General features: G+C 37.3%; 1 protein-coding gene across 1 annotated transcript in view; it reads right to left on the bottom strand.

The window, feature by feature from the left end:
• Positions 1 to 25,726, bottom strand: part of ADGRB3 (adhesion G protein-coupled receptor B3) — a 797,924-nt gene that overhangs the window by 32,422 nt on the left and 739,776 nt on the right. The window contains exons 19-25 of the mRNA XM_019929178.3: positions 24,236 to 24,386; positions 21,509 to 21,578; positions 19,115 to 19,181; positions 16,134 to 16,219; positions 11,756 to 11,854; positions 11,257 to 11,428; positions 292 to 387 (exon numbers count right to left, since the gene is read on the bottom strand). Coding sequence (XP_019784737.1) covers positions 292 to 387; positions 11,257 to 11,428; positions 11,756 to 11,854; positions 16,134 to 16,219; positions 19,115 to 19,181; positions 21,509 to 21,578; positions 24,236 to 24,386 — 741 coding nt within the window. The remainder of the gene's footprint in view (positions 1 to 291; positions 388 to 11,256; positions 11,429 to 11,755; positions 11,855 to 16,133; positions 16,220 to 19,114; positions 19,182 to 21,508; positions 21,579 to 24,235; positions 24,387 to 25,726) is intronic.

Genomic DNA, 25,726 nt, shown 5'->3' with positions numbered 1-25,726 from the left:
ATGATCCTATGGACACACTGTTAACCCTAACTCTGTGTGAGGATGAACATACCCCCTGGTGTCACCCAGAAACTCCACACTCAACACATCAAGGGTCCAGTAACAGATCCAGGACTCCTAACCAGTCCAGACAGAACCGTCATCTGGTATCAGAGTTCCAAGCCTGTGACCGAACTACAGTCAAAGTCATTCAAAATGGAATTTTGATACTATTTTACGACTAAGAATATTTGCTTATTCCCTTGAGAAATCATGACTGAATGAAGACTCAGAGGGGAATTAAAAGCTCACCATGATTTGAGCATGCCCGTTAGGAAAAGAACTGGAAGAATCAGCATTGATTGGGTCCTGACAGTTTCTCAATCGGCATCTAAATGCATCTTGAACCTGTGAAAAAAGGACAAACATTCATTTTCTTCTCTCTTGGTAATGACCAGATACTGTCCATATTGGCAATTGACTGAGAAAACCATTATCACTGTTTTTATGATCCAATACCCGTTTTGTTTACTTGGTGCACCTGGACTTTGGTCCATGCCCAGGGAATTCATCATTTACCAACATCTGTAGAGGGAGGTGCTGGGAACTCCTCAGCTGTCCCGATGCCTGTGTCTGGCTCAATACTAATCATTCTTGCCCGACGGCAGGATTATTTCCACTGCTACAAACAATATGCCTGTCTTACTATTCGGCATAATCTTCACAACAGCTTTAAACATTGGGAAAAATGAGATGACTCAATGATCTGTCCACCAAAATTGATCTGGGATTTTCCTTTTATGTCTTATGTAATGCATATTGGGGAGACCATTTCTTGTCTTGCTTCAAGTACTATGTGCCCTTATGTGCAAACAAAACAAAACAAAACAAAAAAACCCACACACACAATGAAACAAAAAGGTAACAAAAACTACTCTGTTTCTGGTTGATTCTCGTGGAAAAAAAAAAGGCCACTTAGCAAAGCCGAACTTCCTTAATATACATTGACAACTGGATTCTGAGCAAAGAACAAACACATCACAAGGAAATTCGAAGAACGTTAAATCCTTTGTTAAACAGCACATGGATAAACCTGAATAGATGAATAACAAACACACAAATCAGCCGACAGATACTCTGACGTCATGGTACCTCTGTGTCTGCTGGTCCGTCCACCTCCTGCAGCTCATTAGGCCCCTAACAAGCTTGCCGGTGGGCATCACCATAAGTCAAGTCAATGGCAACGTCATTTTACTAGTATTTGGCTTTTCTGACTTCACATTATTGTTACTCCCCTCCTTGTTTATTATAATCTGTCTTATCGGGTTACCAAACAAAGCACAGATGATGCGGCATTCCTTCTATTTTCCTGAAGCACCATTGTAGGGGCCACCAAGGGAAACATAATGATGTCCAGTTTTGCAAAGCATGTATATAAAATATCCTGTCACTTGTTGTGAGATGTGCGTAGTTTATGTATTGGCCATAAAAAACCCTGAGCCTATTAAGCTGTTTTCAGCTCCTCTCACCCATTTCAAAAATTCGTTAGCAGCCTGTTTCCCAAACGGCAAGATGTGGAAAGTGACATGAAGTTTAGTTACCACCACTGAGCCCTGGCTGCAGTTCCATCATGAGACCTCTCCCCACGTGGTGGATTTCTCCCCTCAGATTCTGATCCTGGTGATGCAACCACTATGGCTGTGAATTAAGCGGGGGGTGGGCTCCATATTCTCTGACCCTTCCATTTTCTGATTCTAATATTTCTTTTTTTAACCATTTTTTAATCGAAGTATAGTTAACTTACAATGCTGTGTTAGTCTCAGGTGTACAACAGGGTGATTCAGTTATACATATAATATATATATATATATATATATATATATATATATATATCCTTTTTCATATTCTTTTCTGTTATAGGTTATTACAAGATATTGAGTTCCCTGTGCTATACAGTAGGTCCTTGTTTTTCATCTATTTTATCTATAGTAGTGTGTATATTCTAATATTTCTAAATCTGAAACTTTCTGGAAAAAAGAACAAGGAGTTGTCTGATACAACTGGGTGAGGTAATTTCTTATTTCCTCTTTCAGACACATCAGGAAAAGTTCAGGCTCAGTGAAATTTAGTCTGAGCATCTTCTCCTGAAGAACTGGATGCATATTTGGAAGTAATTCATCCAGCTTCTCCCTTGGAGGAGACATGGCATGGACAAACTAGACTCTTTAGAAGCGAATGCTTCTTAGATTAAGAAGTCATAGCTGTGAGACATAAAGCGATACAATTAATAATCAGAAGATCGTTATACACTAGGGTAATGCGTCTCCTGTTTGCCAGATGATCTCTGCTTCTGTTACACAGAAATTTGCATTTGGGGGAAAACTCTAAGAAAGTATATCTGTTTCAGAAGAAAAATTCTAAGAACTAATGTCAGAAAAATAGGTACTTGCCAATTTTCTGTTTGTGCCCCGAGGCAACTGTTAAAGAAGCACACACTTTATAAAAGAAGATAAATAATGTGTTAGAAATGTTGCCTTCCAGGAGCTTGTCACATGAATTTGTTTCAAATCTGCTTCTGAGCACCAACACCCGTAAAATATGAAAGGTGGTCCTTGGTAAAACGAAACATTAACTCTTGTTCACCAGCCACTCTATTTTCAGGCCTTCAGAGTGCAGTTGTCAAGGATATTTTTGTCTGACAATGAAATACGGAAAAGCAACTCCTGTCAGTTTCTCTTCAAAATCCACTATCTGATTGCTTGAAGGAGATATAAAGGAAATCTCTTTTTCATAACACACACATACAAAATGGATACCTTAAACTACCAAACTCTCAAATATGACAATGGATTAAGGGCATTTCCATACTGGAGAATGATGTCAGCTCCATGAATCAGTCAATGCTAGTCACAAGAAATATAAAACAGAAAAACATAAAAAGTCTACAGTAAATTCAAGGTCATTTTACTGATCATATAAATGCCATGATTTAAGTATTGGATTCTCTGACACTTTTAGTGCCTCTGTTCCTTCTAATTCAGAAAGATTTGCAGGAGACATTCTTCTGTTTGATTAAAAAAAAAATCTTAAAAATACATTCAGGCAATCTAGCTGAACTAGCCTTAAATATTTATCCAGCACTGACAGGGAAGCGTGATTAGACTAGATTCTGTACTGTGTACTATTATCACAGAAAAGGGTGTTTCAAGCAGGACAGTACCTGGAAAATGCATCTGCAGCTATTTGAAAACATTTTGATAACTAAATGAATGTTCTATCAGGTAAACAAAGAGACTTTTATCTTTGGTGAACTAATGTGTATTGTACTTATGGAGAACAACTAGAAGTTTTAAAAAAGCAAGTCTACAAGGACCTTAATTCCGAACAAGGAGAAAGCATAAAAACAAACAAAAGACAGACTCTCGACCTCGCTATTGCATGCTGAAATTAAAACTTTCTGTGCCCAAAGGAGCGTTTACAACGCTGGCCAATAATGGTCTTGGTGTCTTTCTTGCCTTGTGATTAAGACTGAAGAAAAATAACTGTTAGAAGATGCAGATATTTACTATTTAAGCTCCTTAAGCTGACTGACTGTGGAGAACGAGTCACTTATTTGAGGTTCCAATTTAATTTAAAATTTCTTTTTAGATATTAAAATCATTATACCTGAATTCTTCCAATATCAATCATGTTTTAAACTTATGTAGGACCAGTAAATACAATTTTTAAACAAACCCGTCTAGAATAATTAAACATTTAATACCAATTTTGGCACAGTTAAAATCTAGATTTCAAAATGTCCTCTTTTTATAATACTCTGCCATAGATCTTCCACCTTGACGTCAGACAGAGGGTTAAAAAGTATCGGGGGTGTAGCAAAGAACTGATATGTGAATAGCCCTGTAATATTTAGGAGACTTTAAGGAAACCTGGTATCATGTTGTGAAATAAAAAAGAGTGGCAAGAAACATCTCCAAAAATAAGGTGAGGTGAACACAATAAGCTAACAGGTTGTCTTCTGAAAGGATCCTGCCAGGCACCACCAAAGTTATCCCGACCAGATCCTGCTGGGGCTGCTCTAAAATCTCTTGAAAAAGCTATCAACCCTTTTCCTGTGGACAGATTCCTGGATGAGACCAGAGTTCAAAGAGGTCCACAGGGCGTGTCTCTCTCCTGTCCCTCCCCTAGGGACAGTGATTCGGTTCATCTCAGCAGCCGCCAGCGAGAGCTTCTCTGCTGGTCCCCGCTCCGACGACAGCTGGCAATGTCACTGTGAGAGTCGGTGCCAGATTTAGAGATTGCTGGGGAAGAGCAGGGAGCATTGCTTGGCAGTGCTGCAATTCAGAGGAAGCTTCAGGAGAGAGCTGCACTGTTTGAAACAGGCTCTGTATTTAGCTACAGACCCCAAAGCTTCACCTTTTAAGAAGACAGCTTTACCTCCAGTTTTTCTTCCTGACTTCCCAATTCCAGAAGATCATTTTAAGCAAAGAAAAGAAATAAAGTTACATTCTTTTTTTTTTTTTTAAAGTTACAGTCTTGTGATTTTTTTGATTGTTAGCTTGGGAGGAGAGAAGTTTCTTAAATGTTCTGGTTATTTTCTAAATCGAATATCGACTATTGTTTCTATTGATTCACATCTGTACAAATGGCTTTTTAATTACATGAAATTTCATATAATTTCACCATTAAATGAACAAGAGTGTTGTCAATTTCATGGGTCTAATACCAATTCACAGAAGCACCATGAATGACTACACACTATTAAAATATTATTTGACCTCTCTGACAGCAAGGGAAATGAACAAAAATGGTTTGTCATTTGCTATATGTGGAAGGGAAAATATGGACTTCGGTCCCAACTTTCAGTCCTAATGATGTTCTATCGGAATTCTCTAACACCTAAAGGATCTTTCACTTAGTCTCAAAATTCTCACAGCTTTTACTATTTTTTGTATCAGATTTGGGGGTCACATAAGCTGCCCCAGACAGCATTTCACATACAGGATCTGAAAAAATGTAACAGTATTTCTTCGGCATGCAGGAGAGAAAAGAAGGAAAGGGAAGTCATACACCAGCCACCTCTACCCATGCCTTCACCGAAGATACTTCATCATAGCCTCGCGCCATCCACGTCAAGGCAGAAAATAAAAACCTAACTCATGACCTCTTATTTCTTTTATTAATTTTGAAACTTTACTCCAAACATACTCAACTTCCTGTCACCAGCTTAACACTGTTGCAAGCTGGGATCCTGGGGTCTGAAGAGAGAGAGAGGTGAGATTTGCCCTTTCATGCAGGCAGGCACTTGAAGAATTTTGGGTAACAGTAAGCCATGGCTGGATGCTACCTGGCGGACATGCCAGAGTTTGCCAATCTCTGCCATGAGCTCTCTGTGTCTTAATTTGTTCACTGATGCCATTGTACTAATCTGACTTCATGCTTTTGTTAACCTCCTGTATGGAGTTGGAGAACCACGCATGCAGATTAAGATGGGTAGAAATATCCATGACATAATTGCAACTATGCTCCAATCAGGAAAACCTAATCTGGAGTGAGATATAAGACTTATATTTTCCTGCCTAAGAGGTGAGATGACTATTGAGTGAAGGGAGGCTGGTGATTTCTGGGGAAAAGTATAGAGGGTTTTATATGGTCCTTCCTTGGGTCCTGTCTACGCTCCTATTTAAAGGCACTCTCTGTGCTTCCTACCCTCTGTTCCGATTAAAATCCAGCTTTATTGCGGTAGATTTAGCCATCCTCCCACTTCCAGACACACATTCTATCTTATTAAAAACAAAACAAACAAAATCTTTAAATGCATTTCTTTTGAAAGCTTCAATTCAGCACGACCAAGATAAAGCTCTTAGCAACCCACCTCGCTCTCCCTTTAACCCAACAGCCCTCTGAGCAAGGATGAGGACCCTAACACTCCCCACCCCGGGCAACTCACCCACCTTCTAAAATCTTTTCTTCACGACACACTGTGGCCTCTCACCAAGGCTGCTGCACACCCCAAGGAGAAAGTTCTAAAACATCACTTAGTGCTGTGCCCTTAAATGTCGTCAGTTCTGTCTTTCTCTTGGTGCTGCAGTCAGAACCACTAAAAAAAAAATCTCTCCACTTGTTTTATGCCCCCATGTGCCCCAGGTGGTCTCAGAGGAGAGTCAACTCTCTACCACTCACCACAGGCTTCATTTCTTGCAAGTCGTATGCCCGGGACCCTCTCTCCATTTTCCTCCACTTGAAACTTTCGCTTTCTTAATCAGGACCCCGTTAAGTTCTGAAGTTTCCTATCACCCACTCCCCCATCTTCAAAACCCACTGAAGCCCCTGCTCTTCAGGGGGCTGTACAATGTACCTTCTTCCGTGGTCATGAGTCCTACCTAAATTCCCTGTAGATCAAGCTGGGAGATTCATGCAACTCTCCATCTGAACTTTTTTATATGCAATACGACCTCTTTTCAAATTGCTCTCTAGTTATTTCACCACTACTGGCCTCATTTACGTTTTAAAATGATTTGGGGAGAATATTGGTTTTACATGAGATAGCTAAGGAGGCTTGTCTGCTTCATATGATCACTGTCATGTGTTTGTAAATAAGTTTGTTTATCTGTATTTTTATGAAAACAATAAGATGAAATGGGACATTGACAGAAAAAAAAAAGGTGGAAGGGAGTGGGAGAAACAGAAAGAAAGAAAAGAACTGTTCATGTTTATTTTAAGCATTTGTTACAAAATCACTTCCCAGGTTTGGATGAAACTTCTGGGACCTCCTCTGGCGGAGCTTGGCTCTCCTGCCAGCGCTGGGGAAAGAGAAAGATGAGCTTGGCCCTGTTACTGATGTACAGAGCAGCCCTAGGATCCTCACATACCGATACAACAAAATTATCCATTTAAGTACTTTCCTTTTTCCCTTCCTTCCAGTGAAGGGGTTTTATTGTAGCTTATTTTGTACTACAATCTTGTTATTTTACCCCTCTGACATCAAGCTGCCCGACTGTCTTAGAGCCAGGCAGAGCCAGAGACAGGAGAGATGAGAAGAATGTGAAGGCACCAGGAAAGTGGTTTCCTAGCAACAGGAACTATTTCAAAGCTTTCATAACTCTTGTGCAGTTAGAATTTCCATAGCAATGTGGAGAATAGTAAATAGTAGCTATGTCGCTATGTGCATGCTGCAAATGAATTCTTCTCAAGAAATGATGGCTAAATGAAGGAAGCACCTATATTTGTTCTGTTAGACCCTGTCTCATTACGTATGACACATATTAGTTTCCAAGATCTAGGTTTGTTGCTGAAAGTAATGTGTTGTGATAAATCAGATGGTTTAATTTTTAAAAATATTCTTATTCCCTCTTGGTGTTTGCACTTCTGTCAGTGACATCTGCTGAAGCAATTCAAAAGAGAAAGGGACTTCAGAAGAAGACCCTGTACTTCAAGAATAAACATTTTATGAAACTGAAATATTAAGATATCAGCTCTGGAGGTCACAACAAACTGCTAGTCAAAGAACCAATTTGCTTTTTTAGAAAAGTGGAATATAATTGAGTTGAGATGGTAGTAGGATGATCCTTTCTCCTTCCCCTCCTGACTTGAAATAATTTAGGTTTTCTAATTCGAGCCACTGAAAGCAAAGCCACTTTTAAAATGGATGAAGCCCCACACACATCACATTCAAAATGCCACAGTTACAGTATTTCATTTCTTTTCTCCTTAAACTGCAAGGCTCTCTTCCCCTCTGTGCAGACCCACCTGCTTCATAGAAGACTGTAAAAGTCAATATGGGTAAAGCCTTTTTTTGTTGTTTTATCTTTGACTTTTCTTTTTTAACATCTTTATTGGAGTATAATTGCTTTACAGTGGTGTGTTAGTTTCTTCTGTATAACAAAGTGAATCAGCTATATGTATACATATATCCCCATATCCCCAACCTCTTGCATCTCCCTCCCACCCGCCCTATCCCACCCCTCTACATGGTCACAAAGCACTGAGCTGATCTCCCTGTGCTATGTGGCTGCTTCCCACTAGGTATTTCTTTTACATTGGGTAGTATATATACGTCCATGCCACTCTCTCACTTCGTCCCAGCTTACCCTGCCCACTCCCCGTGTCCTCAGGTCCATTCTCTACATCTGCATGTTTATTCCTGTCCTGTTCCTAGGTTCCTCAGAACCATTTTTTTTATTAGATTCCATGTATATGTGTTAGCATATGGTATTTGTTTTTCTCTTTCTGACTTCCTTCACTCTGTACGATAGACTCTTGAGTCCATCCACCTCACTATAAATAACTCAATTTCGTTTCCTTTTGTGGCTAATATTCCATTGCATATATGTGCCACAGCTTCTTTATCCATTTCTCTGTCGATGGACACATAGGTTGCTTCCAAAGCCTTTTGAATTCATATCGGATGAATCATTAAAGACTACAAACAACCACTTTATGTTAGTATGTATCAAAAATACACAGAAACAGAAATATGTTTATCTGTACCCAGTCCCTTTCTAAATTGAAGGAAATATTCCTTACATTGCTTATACACTTTTAAGAAAGAAAAAGACCAGCGAATTCCTTGACAGTCTAGTGGTTAGGACTCTGCGCGTTCACTGCCGAGGACCCGGGTTCAATCCCTGGTTGGGGAAATAAGATCCCACAAGCTGCATGTCACAGGCAAATAAATAAATATTTAAAAAATAAACATTTAGCTTAGATGCTGGCATACAGCAAGAACACCATAAATATTAAACAAATAAAAAGAAAGAAAGAAAGAAAAAGTCCATACAAATTATCTTGAATTATTGTGACGAAAATATTTTAAAGTGAAGAAAGCAGTAGAGATAAAACTGTATTCCTAGCATCTCCTATGGGATTATCAAGTAGATCACTAGATTTGAGTCATTATACAATATGTTACAGGTAGCTACTGAGACTATTTGCTTTGGTCTATCTTTATGAGATGTTTGTTCACAGGATATAGCAAGGATATGGAAAGATGCCTTATTCTCCTGGACTGTGGTTAATGCTAGGGCAGTGTAATCACAGGTACTATGAGATAGACCCATTGCTAGTGTTGGGCAACACACATTTAGAAGGTCAGAAAGAATTTCTATGAATTCAGTGATGTGGTCTTTGGGATTTGCAAAATTTAAACAGGGTTCTTTTGGTTTTTCGGTAACAATTGCCACTGAGGAATTCTGAGAGACTTGCCTATAACTGAAATCTGGTCTGTGTATTTATAACACTGTTACAGGGTATTTTTAAGGGTCAATGAAAAAATACTAGATATGCAAGTTTCCATTTCAGTGTTGGAATGAGAGACATGACACTCTGCTATTAATTTATCAACTATAAAATTATTCAATTTGAACTAATCATTGAAAATGCAATAATAACAGGGCCAATATCCATAGTCTTATTCCCAATAAATACAGAAAATATAGATTTACAGACACCTATTTAACAGAAGCATTTACTATATGATTTAATTACCCTTAAATCATGTTTTTGATAATTATTAGTCCAATTAGCAAGTATGGGAAAGTTCTGATGGGATTGAATTTTTGTGCCAAATATTTTTCTTCATGTAAGCAGCACAACTTTGCGAATCAGCCAACAAAATATCTGTCACTTTAAAACCTGAATATTTTGACCATAGCCCAAGGCTTTTTAGAGAGCTTATTTCTGAAGAAAAAGAGAAGCTTATTTAGAGTTGGGATATTTTTTTCCTCTTTAACACCTAAAGTATTAATATCTTCTGAAAATCTCATGCAGATAAATCATGGATCTTGCTTACAGCCCACACTATTCATCCTTAATCGTCCATCAAAAATGTACCATGTGTCTACACACTTTGAACAATTTTGTTACATAAACATATTAGAGATAACATTAACATATTAGACATAACATTAACACAGAAGACTCTCAGGATAGTTACGGTCGGAGAAGAACATAGCTCAATTTCTTTTTTAACTTTTAAGCAACTTTGGTCTATAAAAAAATCAACTTGGAAGATTTTTAGTGCTGATATTCTAGGTAGAAATTTGTGATGTCTTGGTAACAAAGACCTAGATCAGATTTTTTAAGTGATGAAATCCCCCCTTCCCCTTGCAATGTGAAATCATTCTTCTGTTTTCATTGTTTCTCATCATACGATGTTCTGGGAATACACATGAGGGTTTATTGCTGACATCTGTATTATACTAAAGTAGCTCAGAAATACTGTTCTCCTCATCTGGTAAATGAGGTAAAAACCTTTGCTTACCATCACTCATCAATGTGAAAGCTATAGGATGTGTACTCAGATGCGCATGTGTCTTTTTGCAATGTGCACATCACAATAAAGTTCTCAAACAAGCTAGATAATGTGAAATGACAGTGGAGACCATCTTCTCAAAATTACTAGCATGGCACTGTGTCACTGTGTGTTTTAGTCACCACCGTCCCCAGAGTAAATGCTCAAATGATTCCTAAACCTTGTAAACACCGTATTGGTGCTTGCAAGCACTCGGAATAATTGTTGCACCAGTTGGAAAACAATATTTTATCCCTAAACAACTCAAGTCTGAACTCCATCACTGATCTTGATGGATTTGGTGCAGGTTAGTGTCTCATGAAGGATGACTTCTTTCCTTCACTGCTGCCAACAAACCTCACCAGGACCTGGAGAAGCACTGTGATTACAGACCTACAGTCCTTGGGGACAATTACTGCCCAATCATGCTCCACTGTGTCCATATTTTGTATTTTCTGAGCATTGACATCCATATCAAAATCATCCCCTTTGAGTAACCTTAACCGCACCTTAGTACAGAGACAAAAGAACCCCTCGTTCATCTTCAACATTTTCTTTCTAAAACAAAGTCTGTCAAGTATGAGGAATGAGGTTATGCTGTGTGTAGAAGCATGAGTTAAGGAACAGGTTTAAGAAATACCATCGCAATTACATTTTAGGTACGCCGCCCATGCTCTTATCTACACCTATGATTGCATCATAGCCTCTCTTGAACCCACTGTCCCTGGCTCTTGGCACCTCTGGTTGCGTTTTTCCTTGCATCACCCCATCTGTTCTAATCTGTCACTTTCAGAGTCCAAGGAGCCCCCTTGAACTTTGCCTTTGCCTTTTCATTTCTCTTTAGCGTTGACTCCCAAACGATTGTCTTTAGAGGAGACCAGCTTTAACCTGAAGATCAAGTTATTAAAAGAAAAGATCCTATTTGTTAACATGGAAAAGACTCTTCTAGGTATCATTCTTCTCTCTTGCAGAATGATCTTTCTCACCTCTCTCCGGAGAATGCAGTGGACCATGACAATCACAAAGCCTTGCAATGAATCAAACACAGCAAAAAGTATTTGAAACAAGATGGAGCGTTTGTCTGTCATGGCCAGAACTGCAGACATCCACGTCAGAGCCAGAAGGGGCAACACCACACAGGAGCTCCAAAGAGACGCCCTGTTGGAACACAGAGGAAGCGACATTACGTAGCTGCACATACGTATGCCCCAGGCGATAACCAAACCCCAGTTCAACAAAGCATTCTTGTAGGTGGCACCAAGACATTAACTTGGAAACCACAAAGCAGATAACATTTGATAGTTTTATTTATTTTTTGATAAACAATCCCACAATCGTTACAAAAGCCGTTGCAAACTATAAATATTTAAGTATGCTCTTAGCTCTAATATTAGCAAACATGATTTTTTTTTTTTCCATCGTAGCATTTTCTCACATGCACGGTAAAAGATTTGTCACAAGAAGATGTAAATGATTGGGACTAACATGGCGTTACTGGCGGTGGTGGCTGACAAAGCTGTTGTTGAAACTACTCCACACTTGGCACATTTGAGCGTCAAACCGCTATGAGGCTCACTCATCTGACTGCAAACAAACAGAACACCCACAAAAAGAACAAAATATTGAATTGTCACCAAAAAAAAAGTTGCCACTGCAAGTTAGCTTTTAAATACGATTTCATGCAGAAAAGTATATTTATCAAAGAAGAATGCTCTCTGTCGTGTTAAAGATGCATTTACACTACACATTATTTTTGTAACATTCACCGCTTAATAATATGGGCCTTTGTTACATGAGAAGCATATTTCCATAATTTACACCATAAATGGCCCTTGTGTCTACAGATCAAAGTTGCCCAATACACTGAGTTAAACAAAAGCATGTGTTTGTGTAGACATACAGTGAAAACCCTTTATTCAGACCCTTGATAATCAAACAGGTAAGGATTCCTAGCTTCAAATATTTTCAATGTCACTTACGAAAGACACGTAATATCAGTTAAAACCTTCTGAAATGTACACATGTATCTCAGAAGTCCAATATAGGGAGATATATATTTTAGGCTTTTAGTCATTTGTGGAAGATGTAGCTTTTATCTCAACATATTCATATTTGGAAATTTCTTATAGCATCAATGTACTGTCTATATTTTAGGATGATCTGAATATAGGGGCTGATGAAATTTGATGAAATATTAGTTGATAATAAAAAGAGTGATAGTTTTCTGCTTTAATAAAACACATTTAACATAGTCACCAAGTTCAAAATATTCTTTCTGCACATTTTGTCATAGACTCCAATAGCTTTTAAATGGTCTATTCAAGTCTAGAGGATATTACAGGTAAATTCAGATTCAATCTATTATCACATAGAAGCAAAGTCACACTACGTAGAAAAACTTGACACATTTTTCTTTAGAAAAAAGTCCTTTGAAAATGACTCGTTTTTAGAACCCTATAGTTTTAGGAAAAACCAAAAAGAATTACTTGAATCAAATTTCAAAACACTTTAAAATAATTTTCTGTGGTCTCTTGTCCATTCCCATGTGATGTTTATGTCTAAAATATAGGTTTGCCCAGTAGGTTTTTCAAAAAAATAATATTGTGGTGGGCCTGTATTACTATGTGTAAAATAAAAACAGAGAAAGTCATAAGGGGCTCCTAATTCAGAAAGTCTGGTTTCTTTCAAAGACGTGCCTTCACTGTTGAATTGCACTTGGATGAGATGATAAATCTGAAAGCTATTAAGTAAAGTGACCTGTAGATCCCGTGAGAAAAATCAAAGCTCTCAGAGTTAGATATGGGGGTGGAGAATATGATTCTAAACCGTTCACTTTACTGTTTCAACCCAGGGCATATGTACTAGACACAGGTGTCCAGACTTTTCCAAATAAGAAGTAATAAGAGTCTACCCAGTTTGGTTCATGAATGCCCCAATGGCCGGTGTGTGTGTGAAACTGCTCCCAGGAGAATGCCTAGACAAGTGGTCTCCACAATATCTACTTTAAAATAGTAGATGAGAAAGTTCTGTTGCAGAAAAAAAAAGAGAAAATAAAATATTTTACTTGAGATGTTCTAAAAAGACACATGTCATTGTATCTTGTTTTCATTCTTTCCAACTATCATTTTATGTAAGATGTGTTGATATTTGCAATAAATTCCCCCTTGGTAAATACACTTATGTATCAGAAAAAGTTAATCTAGTTTGGGTATTACAAAACTTGTCAAACTATTGTACTATTATTTAAATATTCATTCACTCATTCCTTTATAAATCTTTACTGAGCATAAACTATATGCCTGGCAGTTTCTAATAATTGATGATAAAAAGAAGAAAGGGAATAGATAGAAGAAGTAGACAAAATGGGAGGAGGAACATCTTGGTACCATATTTGATTCTAAATAAATAATAATGTTTCAAAAGAAACACTTGTTTTATATATATATATATATATATATATATATATATATATATATATATATATATATATATATATATATATATATACAAACAACCTGAAATGGTCAATATTTACAATTAGGGAGATCAGTTGTTAAGTTAATCAATTAGCTTCCTGCCCAATGTTTCTTTAGATAATTCTGATTATTTGTTCTTCACTGAAGTCTTTATTACTGGTCCCACTCCTTCTCTGTGAACTAAAAATTAGCTGCAAATACTCATATCTTCTAAAAAAAGACATTCAATCACACTTTGGAATAGAGAGCAAATTTCAATTTTTAAGCTAAAATAAGATTTTCTACTATAGAAAAAATATTTAAGCCTAGAGTCATTAATTTGTTCATAGTCCTTTTCTGCTTTGGACAGGAAGCAGCATTCTGCTTCTACAACTTGTATTAACATCACCCCTATTTCTCCAGCAGTGGCCTTTGTACCAGAAAAAAAAAAACAAAACAAAAAACTGTTTGACTCAGTTTTTCCAGTAAAACAGGTGTAACTTCTAATGATATTTTTAGAGATAAAGGTTAAAAAATTATTATGTAGATTGAAATGGATATTTTCTAAATTCATAATATGACAATGTTGTCATTTCTCCTAAACCTATATTATCTCTTCCAAAGAGCTATGTGAATCGAACTGGATGTTACGTATAAAATAATCAAATGAGAAAAAAATTCTGACTGAGTTTAATAAATCCTTAGCATTAAGCTCATTCTGATAATCTCGTCTCTTTTTCTGACTTCGGTGTCAGGAATAGTAAAATGATTGACAGAAGTTCAGGGTCCTTTGCAAGCCAGCTGTGCAGCTCGGTTTCTTCATTTCACCCATCATAACAATAGCCACCACCTGCTGAGTGAGTGCTTGCTATTTGCTAGAAATTCTAATGAAAGTTTTATACACATTGTATTTCATAGACTCTATTATGAGGCGAGAGTTATTATCCCCACACACAGCTAGGAAACTGCAGAGCTAAATACTGAGCGTGGATTTCTATTTTATTTTAAAGCTTTATCCTAACCACTAACCCACTCCACACCCCAATTAAAAACAATAATTATACAAGTCTACACCACTAGTGGCAGAACTGAGTTTCTATATCCAGTACCCAATATGAACAATTTATTCTAACATGATTAATCTAGGCAAGAAATAACTGAAGTAGCTATTGCTCCAATTCTAACCATACGTCAGATTAATGAGTAATAGTGTGACAGTTTCAAGTTCACATGGTATAGAAAGCTCAGTGTCTGTACAAGTTCAAGTCTGCCTATTTCAAGTTGCTTTAGAGATTCATCTGAAGTGAAGACAGTCTCTAGATAGGAAGTGATTCCCCCTCAGAAAGGAGCCTCCAATGATGTTTTTATTCATCACAGCAAGTTCTAATGCTTGATATGATTGATATCAAATTTTATACTGAAAGCCACTAAACCTAGTCTTTTACTAGGAAAAAAAACTGCCTGGACTATCTTGTCTTATAAATCATTACATAGATTATAAATACACAAAGGACTTGAAATTCCCACCAGTCAGTGATAAAATACCATGCCTATTAAAGAATACATAAATTATTAAAGAAATGAGAACAATTAAGGGTTAAGTTTTGAATGAAAGTACAGTCAAACAGAAAGGAGAAAGCTATAAACTTTTTATAAAAAATGATACAAAGGGAAACTCAAAGGCATTAATATTTCATTCAAGTTTTTACAAATTTATATGAGCTAACAATATAACCTTAAAAAGCTGCTATCAACCTGCTCATGAAATGTTATTAAGTCATTAGATATGGTGATATTACAATGACAGTAAAATTGAAGGACATGCTTTTCAAAATTTTATAAGTGGTTAAAATGTGCAAGTGACAATTATGAGTAACTCTTTGTAGCAAGTTATAGTGAACATGTCATAAAAATGAATACATATGATAAGAATAGTGTTTCAGAAGTGATTATTTCAAGTGAAGACTTTTTCTGATATATACAATGAATCAAAGAAAATGTAATATTTTGCCCTCCTAAGGTTTGCTGGTCCTGATTCTCTTGTGTCCCATACTGAAATTATGTTCAATCTACCCTGCTGTCCTTTGTGACTAAAACTAGGAGGTCTTTGGAAGCCCACACCCAAGGACAAGAATTTCAAGGCTAGCCTTAACATTTAATCTTATCTTACAAAGAGGCAATATGCACAAACAAATCCAGATTTTCTTAATGGTCTTTTTAATTATTTTCAGATTTTGGTCACACCTCTTTAGGAATAGCCCATTGGAAACTTGAATGACAGAATCTACCATACACACCAGTTTGTCAAGAACAAAATTCAAGGCACGGTCAAATGCAGTCGGTGACCTGGAATTGGAGTATGGGACGCACTGGTAAAGACCCTTCGAAATCCACCAGTTGCAGCTTACCCGGCTCTGTGTTTCAGCTTTCTATCTAGGATCCCATCTCTTGAAACAAGTTTATTAAATACCAAAATGCCAATCACCATGTTGACCTGTCAAATAGAAACAAAGGTTGGCCTTTCAATGATATGGAAGGGGATCGGGTCCCTGATTTTTCCTGAAAACCCACTTTTATCCATTCACAACCTCGGCAGAATTATATACTCACAATGGTAGTGATAGGAAGCACTTCTCAAATATTTTACAAGTGTGTAAAGGAAACTGGGACACTTTAACAGTGGTGTTAGTGTCTGTCTCTTAAAGGATCCTCATGAGTTGGAAAGGTGTGTGACCTTAATGTTTCAAAGTGCATTAAGCACGTTTAATTTCTATGCTTTGCAGCTTACACTGAGGAAATTAACATTCAACTGCCGAACTTTTCAATTGCCATACTATGTCAAGCTGGCATTCTTCTCTCTGAGTCATCCTTGAATAAAATAAATTGGTTAATGAGTTTTACCCTATGCCTGGGAATCAAAAGACTTTGTCTCGCAGTGTGTGGCTAGGGTGAGCCCTGGATCCAAAGGTGCTAAGGATTTGTTGTTGCTCCCAGCTGGCAGAACGGAACGCCTCGATTCTGCACAGTGTGCAGCTATTTCTCCCATGAGGTAGGGAGCATTTTACTGCACCATGCTTTTCTAGACAAAGGAGAAAGCCTCTTCAACTCAGCAGCATCCTTTAAGATGTACACTAACACTAATTTTTACAATGTGCTCCATTGAACACTTCTCAGCCTTTCCTAAGACTCTCTCACCCACTCGAAAGGTCTTTTGCATGGTACAGCTGAAACGAAATCACACATGGTTGTCTTTCTCAAGTCAAATTGTAAAAAGCTGTAGAGATTGCTGTGGTCTATTTTTCTTTAAAGATTTATTATTTATTTATTTATTTAATTTATTTATTTTTGGCTGCGTCGGGTCTTAGTTGCGGCATGCAGGATATTACGGGATCTTCCACGAGGCATGCAGAATCTTTCGTTGCCGCGTGCAGGTTTTCTCTCTCTAGTTGTGGCACGCAGGCTCCAGGTTGCGTGGGCTCTGTAGTTGTGGCACGCGGGCTCTCTTTTGAGGCACGAGAGCTCAGGAGTTGTGGCACACGGGCTTAGTTGCCCCGCGGCATGTGGAATCTTAGCTCCCTGACCAGGGATCGAACCCACGTCCCCTGCATTGTAAGGTGGATTCTTTAGCACTGGACCAACAGGGAAGCCCCACCGTGGTCTATATGTAGCAGCTTTATTCTAAGAGCTCCCGGTTCTCTAACCTACCAGAGCTTCCTGATAAAGGAATCCAGAACAATGCTGGAACCAAGATAGATAATCAAGGAGAAATATTTTCTCCTTTTTGCCTTCCTGCCCCTCACCCTCCATGGTCAAAAGAATCTTGGTGCGACCCCCAATGCAAATGGGGAAGCCTTTACACTGAAACTAGCAGTTCACAAGACTTCTGTTTTAAATGAAGCAGGATGACCAGTTAATAAAAAAAGAAACTTCCACTTCTCCAACATGCTTTGGGCAGACGGAACATAAAGTTGAAATCTGCTGAATTACTGGTGTAAGGAAGATCCAAAGCACCCGTTAGGTAAGGACTTAGGTGTCACTCTTCATAGTTTCCTTACAAGATGCCATTTGATCAAGAGAAAGAGTTACTCATCTTTGTACGTCTATTATTTGAACTAAAAAATAGAAAGTGTATTCCATGGAGTCTATTTATCTACAATTTAATCAGGAGGGGATTCATCACCACTCCAAAGACCTTTTATCTTTCAATTATACACATACTTTTTGTTTCTTCATTTTAGGGTTATAGGTATGTTAACCTAGTAGCCTAGGGAAATAAGTCAATTGATTAAATAAAAATTTAATGCAGCAGACAAAAATGTGTGCAATAGTTTCATTTTCCCTATGCTCTTCTAACCCTCATGCCTAGATTTTCTTTTTCTTGTGAATCACACACAGTTCCTGCTCTCTGTTATAATTTAGAGGCGGAAGGACAAGCTTTACAGGAAGAAAAGTCACGCAGAGTTATTAAGAAAGATATCGCTAGCTTCCAATTTATTGAATGAATTGTTCAAGAAACCAAAGGGTAACTTTTCAATTAGAAATCTAATTGTACAGCGGAATGGATCTTTGTATTTCATTCAGATTGTTTCTTTACTCTCTAACATTTTTCAAAGATTTATTAGGCAAGAAAGATTTGTAATCAATAAATTCAGAGAGAGAGAAAGAAAGGCAGATTAGTGGGAAATTTTCGTGTTCCTATAAACAAACATGTAAAGGAATTCTTTTCTGATTCAGAAAAGAAAAATTTGTAAAACTTATGCATAACATATGGCAGGGGTTCTCAACTGGGGCCAGGGCCGGGGTGGGGGGGGAGAGTTTTGCCCCCAGAGAACATTGAGAAATGTCTGGAGACATTTTCTGATTGTTAACAACTGAAGAGTATTATTGGTATTTAGTAGGTAGGTGTCAGGGGTGCTGATAAACACACAGGACAGCCTCACAACAAAGAAATGTCCAGCTCAAGATGTCTGCAGCACGGAGGCTAAGAAACTTTGACCCACGAACATATATTTTCTTGTTGCTATTTGGTATCAGCCACAGTTATTATTAAGAGATCCTAATAACTATGTAGCTCATACAGAGTAGTGTGAAGCTGAAATAATAATGATGAAATTCTATACATTAATGAGGAAGAATCTACCAAAACTTAAACTTCGTCACAAATGTGAAATTCCTGTAAGAGAAATCCCACACTCCCACGTTTAATTCTTCAGCCTTCAAAATAAGAATATTTTAGCGTAATAAAGGACTGAATGGCAGTTAACATTCAAATTTAAGCAAAGATTCATTGAACTTTAACATTTCTACACAATACGGAAGTGTCTCTCTAATGCAAACGAGGTAGCCTTCCTTTGCTAAGAAAACAAACTAAGTTGATTTCGGTGTTTACCAGGACAACAGCAGCTGCGGGTCCCACAAAAGCGTAGAGCAGTCCTCCTTCAAGGGAGAGCCAGCAGCTGAAAATAACATCAGATAAAAACTAACAAAAATTAGTGATAAGGGTTAAACCACTAAAGTGTGATACAAATAACTTGGAATTTTGGCATATTTCAAAGGTTTGTAGTTTAAAAAAAATAGCACAGAAGAAGCGGAAAAAAGCTAAGATTAGCTCATTTAGTGAGTAAGAAATACTATATACCTCTCACAGAAAAGACGCTTTGATTATAAGGTCTTACTGTTGGGCAGTTAAAACATTTTAGACAAATTACTCTTGCAGTGAGATTTTTATACTGACTTTCAGTACAAAGGTGATGATTAAGTTTTGTAAAATGCTGCTTTACATCCATTATGGAATTTTTCAAATATACTTTGAAGCAAGAACAGCATGTTTTTAGAGTCTTATATGTGCCATTTACCTGTTCTTCTTTGAGACCATTGAGATAGTGGGAGACATTGGTTTAAAAGCCATCATTGCAAAGAATGGATAAACTACATTTTGCATGCTTTTTTTTTCTTCTAATTTTACTTTTTCTTAGACTACTAAAAAAATCACTGAAGATAAGCTTTTGAATAAAAATAAATACAGCTGTGTTTGTTTCAATTACTAGCTTCACCAAGAGAGGCAGGTTTGCATTGATAGAGACATGGTAACCACTTAGGTAAAAACACTCATTCTCTCATAGCAGAGGGCTGTCAAGAGGTCCCCTTGATGCAGTCATGCCCACCATTTCATGCACTTGTCTTTGACCTCTGACCCTTTCCGTATTATTTCTCAGTCCTCCGAATCAGCAGACTGCCTCCAAAGTGACCAACAATCAACAATTAACAATAACTGTTCTCTCTCTTCTAAGAACTTTTCTGTATTGGCTGTGGTGGTGGTTACATGACTTATGCATTTGTTAAAACTCACAGAATTATATACACTTAATAAGGTGAATGTTACTATGTAAATCAGTGCATGCGTGCGTGCATGCGTGCGTGTGTGCGTGTGTGCGTGTGTGTGTGGATTCAAAGTCTGCATCTAGTTATTGCTCCTTGGCCATAACAGTGGATAGATAAAAGTCTACTTTTCCACTTTGAGGTCGACGATTTAATATCTATTTTAAAAATAAAATACCTGGAGAAAAAGCCCTTAGTCTGATAGAATGCTTCAGTTTGGTGTCTCTGAGACCACTACTCAATTTCTACTGCATTTTTGTGTAAATTCACCTTCAAACTGATACATTCCTCATCGTATTGCATTCATTGTTAATCATACACTCCTTGAAAATTGGAACTGTGCCATCTATAATCCTACTTCTTTCCATGGCCCCAACATGGTGCCTTTCAAAAAGAGGCATGCTACTGTGAAAAGCAATAGCTTAAAGGTAATGGTGCTGTACTAGGACTGCTCTACAGCATATGCTACCAGGGAGTTTTTCTGTACTGTCGATTGCATAAGAAAAGCAAGTGCTCTGATGACATGAGTTCTTGCAATTCTTTGGAGGTTTCTTTCGGGTGGCAGGTGAAGTGGTGTCTTTTGGCACACTCTCCAGTTGGATGTACCCACCGGAGGGCCTCATTAGCAACAATCCCTATCTCAAACCTGAGCACAGTTAAACAGGACATCTCCCTTTAAGACGTATGCCTCTAATAAGATGCACATCTCTTTCCTCATTTCTCTACTGTCTCCTCAACTTGAAAGAGCAGATGAAGTAAAATATGAAAGTGCATTGCTTTACATTTGAAATATTAAATGTAGTCTTGACTTATAAATTCTCTCATAGAATGTTATAAGTATTCCAGCTCTGATTAGGGTGGGCTGACGCCACATCCCTTTTTCTCCCTTCTAATTTCTTCCACAGCCCAGGAATTTTCTAGTTTGGAGTCTATTGATTCCCTGAACTACAGGTTTCAATATGCATTACCCTAATATAGCAACAAAACTTGAACTAACGTGACATAATTTGGTGGCTACAAGTATATACTATCATCTGTGAAATCAGAAGCTCAGATCGGAATCATATTCTAAAATGTAAACATTTCAAGGTTTATCCAGTTCTTTAAAAAAGGTATCTGAGATTGAACATGCAAAGTAAATATTGAAATATTTTAGAAATTAAGGACGCTGGTCCTACAAAGACATGGGAGACTGAAACAAGAATTCTGAATAGTCCTGCAGCATTTAGTGTTTAACTTTTGTGCATTTAAGCCACTTCCATCATTCCTCAGTAATATGACTTATACCATTGTTAATGACTCAGTGATAAAGTGCAAGCCATCAGCAGTGCCAGCCAAGACTAATGAAGCATATTTGATGATTTACTTAATAATAAACAAGATTTATCACTGTGGACGGACTTACTAGTGATCAGTGCCATATCCTTTTGTCCTGGTGAAGCCTACTGATGTGGCCACCACTAATGCTGGTAAACCTGCAAGAAAAGCATTGTCACACTTCACATTCAGCTACAACCACTGCGCACACTGGCTCAAGCAAAGCCAGAACAAACTTGGAGTGCTGAAATCGGAGGAACTACCTTCAGATGAATCACTTCATAAAGTATGTTTCCATTACAAAATTTCTTCCAAGTACAAAGACATGAGCACACCAGCTGGGTTTTTAAGTCAGCACATTTCTCTGATGTTGCTAGGTTACCACCGCATTTGACATGGGTTTAAAGGAAACTCATAACAGAGATTTAGTATATCTTTTGTTTTTTTCCCTAGGGGTTTACACTCTTATAAAGGAAATTTATATTTATAAAATCAGAAAGGCAGAAAAAGGATGTTCTGGTGTGATGGAGTATCACAGAAATGGAACATTCAGTTGGCCTCATATCGATCCACATCAAGTTGTACTTATAATAAGATAGAAAAAATAAATCACTTACTTCTTTATGATTTACTTATAACAAGAATGTAGGAACAGGGTTAAGGGCTCGAGGAATTGATTTTTAGGCTTCCTGCCCATACTCCTTTAACAATCCTGAACAAAGTTCAGGGAATTTATGCCAGTTTTTCTTCATGAACCTCTAGGTAGGTATCACTCCGGACAATACTTAGTCCCTCTTGGCATTCAAGTGCCTGCATTCCTGCACCAATTCCGACCTGACATCTTTCGGTTTATGTTTCTATGAATCATGCTTACCTTGCTCAAGTTCAATGGAAACTCCCTGTTTTTGGCGAATGGAGTTCAGTCTAACCTAATGGTTTATCCGGTCATGTCTTTTTATCAGGAAGACCATGTTTGTGTTTTCAGGTTGAAAAATCCATCATCTTCCTGTGTCCCCTCCATCCATCTTCTTTCTTCCTATCATTTTTTCTTATTCTCTTCTGGGAATCTTCAAATGATATCACATTCCTTCACGAGGTTTAAATGATGGGAACTGTAAAGAGCACCTCTGAGGAACACACCATGTTCTTTTAAACAAATGCTGGTCTCTCCCTCTCTCTGCATATATATGATATTATATGTATGTGTATATGTATATATCTCTCTGTATATATATATATGTGTATACACACATATATATATGTACACACATATATTTGTAATATATGTATGTATATAATTATATGTATAATGTCTCTTCCTCCCCCTTTCTTGTCCTCCATCTTCTCTTCCTTTTTCATATAGTTGACCTTTTTGATTGACCAGACCGAGTTTTTTAGAAAAAAATTCTCTTCTGGGTCCTAGCTGAAGAGCTAATAATCTTCATTCCATACAATTTAGATTTAAAAATTTTCTAAATTATTATGTTGCCCTTTGCCGTCATGAAACTCATATGCCACTATTCTGCCCACTCCCAGACCTCCTGACAGTCTAGAACCATTGGTTTAGCTTTTTTGCTACCCAGAGGAGTTTAATATTATCTGTCATCCTGGAGACCAGCTGTGCACCCTTCTCCTCAATATCATCTTTGGTAATGATGTTAAATAAGGTAGCTAAGGTTCCTGACAATTGCTACTCTTTATACTTCAAGGAAAGTCTTCATTTCCCTGCATACTGTAGTTCTTAGACCTAATCAATTCCTGATTCAACTTTAGAAGGTCTTTAACATGAAATCCAGACAAAATTTTTAAGAAACTGTAAGTACATTACATTCTCCAATCTCTTCTTAATGGTTTTCCCATTTCCCTGTGCAGACATGACATCCCCTAGCTGAAAACTGATGGATAATCCTCGTGTTCTTGGTCCTATATTTTCCAGCATGAATTATTCTGGTATGGTAATAAGTCCACTTATTTCTAATTTTTCAGGGTCCCTCTAGCATCCTATTCTCCAGTCTCCTGGTACATTAGGCATTTCTTATATATTTGGTCCAAAATTCTCCAGGTTTTTTAGTGCAGGTCTTTTGAAACTCAAAGGCAAATAAGACAAAATCCTGTTTTTTTCCCCTAAAACTAGTTTCTTAAGGGAATTAAACTAATTAATTAATTAATTATAATTAAACCAATTTATTAATTCCAATTAAACATTAGAATTGGTCCTTTGAAATGTATAGGTCTTCCAGATGTCCATTTCATAAGTCAATGTGACAGAAACTTTCCTAATGAAGAATTAATTCATCCTCAGCCCATCAGCAATTCTGTGTTTCCTTTGAGGACCCCACGGACTAGCCATGAGGTTTCACTCATGGTCTGAACAGCTTTCTCCTGTGATGCGAATAGCTCTATTGAAATGGAGTCCTCAGAGTTTTCTTGTGGGGAGAACAGTACATGGTTAGTGTACATGACTAGAACATCATGCTTTGAGCCCTGAACATCTTAAGACATTTTGTGTTTCCAGAACCTATTAGTAGAGAACGCTTTGATTCCTTGTCTGTAGATACCTCAGGTCTCATTTCCTACCACGTGGGCACTATTGATTATCAACTGCCCAGCTATGTAGTCATCTAATATTCACTCCTTTTTAAAGTTCCAAACGCTCAAAGAATGTTCAAATATGACCAGCCTCCTATATTTCCACTTCCTCATATCAAATTAGACAAAGTAGCCTGGGGATAATCACACTCTCCAGCTTCATTCATTACAGAAGTGTTCAAGGTCATTTTAACAAGAGCACGAAAGGGAATATTAATATGCTTACCCCATCCAAGGCACAAAAAGCGTTTCCTTATAAGCCGCGTCCTAATTTTTCCAGTTACAGCCATATATGATTGCCACGCCTCAGTCAAAACCCAACAGAATGAAGCCAGGAAGAAAAAGTGCAAAAATGCAGTGGTGGTTGTACAGATGCTCTGTGGAAACAGAAAAGACTCACACTTAATATGCGGGCATCACATGTCCTTCAGAAGGTTGTTAATCTCCAACCCATTGTTTTTACTTCAAATATCTACCTCTGCTTTGTGACAGAGTAATTATTTACAGAAATTAGAGACCCTGGAGTCTTTATGCTGTACATTATCTATGATAGAAAAAAATGGCCTAATTCCACTTGTGTGTTCAGTTTTTTATGAAGTGAAGCCTGAATGTAAATTTAAACTCTAGGGAGATTTAAATTAATACTTTACTTGAATTTTTTTCTTGAAACATAATTATGGGAATGATCCTTTCTTTGGGTTAATTTAAGTTACAGACATCTTGCATAATTCTTTTTGGTACATTCTTTATCCTTCCTTTTTAACCAATAATGCTTTGTTGTATTATCTGTTGATGTTAAGATTATATCGCCACAGCCTTTCAAAAGAAAAAAATTACTATGCTTTTTTATACAAGTGTGATATTCAAGGTGTAAGGGCAAAGTACAAAATGAGGTCTGGCTAACAGCCTAGAAAAAAATAGCATATGTATTTCAAAGCACTTAATACATTGCTCTGTGTTATTACACTATAATGTGTATCCTAATCAAATCATTTTGAAAAGCTAACCAAGTCACTGGCAGTACACAGCCATGATTTCAGAGATCTTTTTCTTTGTGCGACTTAATCACTTATATGTGCCACCACTAGTTACTTGTGACTCATCTGCAAAGATGAGCAGCTTCATTTTGGTAAAGGCTGCTACTTACTTCACTACTGGTATAATTTCTTTGTGTAAATCTTGTTAAAATGCCAGTCTTTATAAACCAGTCCCAGTAAGCAAACTAATTTCTTCCTTTGTCAGTTTCAGTCTTGCTGTTTCCAAAAATTGAAAAAAAAGCAAAACATAGAGAGCTACAAAAAAAAATCACTAAAAACTCATAACAAAGAAATAAAAATACAATCCCCATCCTCCCATCTCCATTCCGATCCACTATAGCAGAATATCTTTAAAAAAATTTAACCCAAATTATTCAAATTATTTGTTTATTCTTTGGAAATTCACCAGATGTTAATTTCGCTTTTCAGTTCTTTTAATCATATATAAAAAAACTTTACCATGTTTATCTCACCAGGTTGATTTAATGAGGAGGGGTAATGTACAGATGCTGAATAGGACTGTGCTAGGCAGATGGCAACTGCTTAATCGATTATGAGTATAATCATCATTTTTTTAAGTAGTACTAAAAATGCTGTTACCATTTTTCAGCATGGGATTCCTTATTTCATGTGGTACTTAAATCTACTTGGTACTTAAGTTTATTCTTACAAAACTGATG

This window comes from Tursiops truncatus, chromosome 12 (genome assembly GCF_011762595.2).
Source record: "Tursiops truncatus isolate mTurTru1 chromosome 12, mTurTru1.mat.Y, whole genome shotgun sequence".
NCBI classification, from domain to species: domain Eukaryota; kingdom Metazoa; phylum Chordata; class Mammalia; order Artiodactyla; family Delphinidae; genus Tursiops; species Tursiops truncatus.
This window is presented reverse-complemented; position numbering and strand designations above follow the sequence as displayed.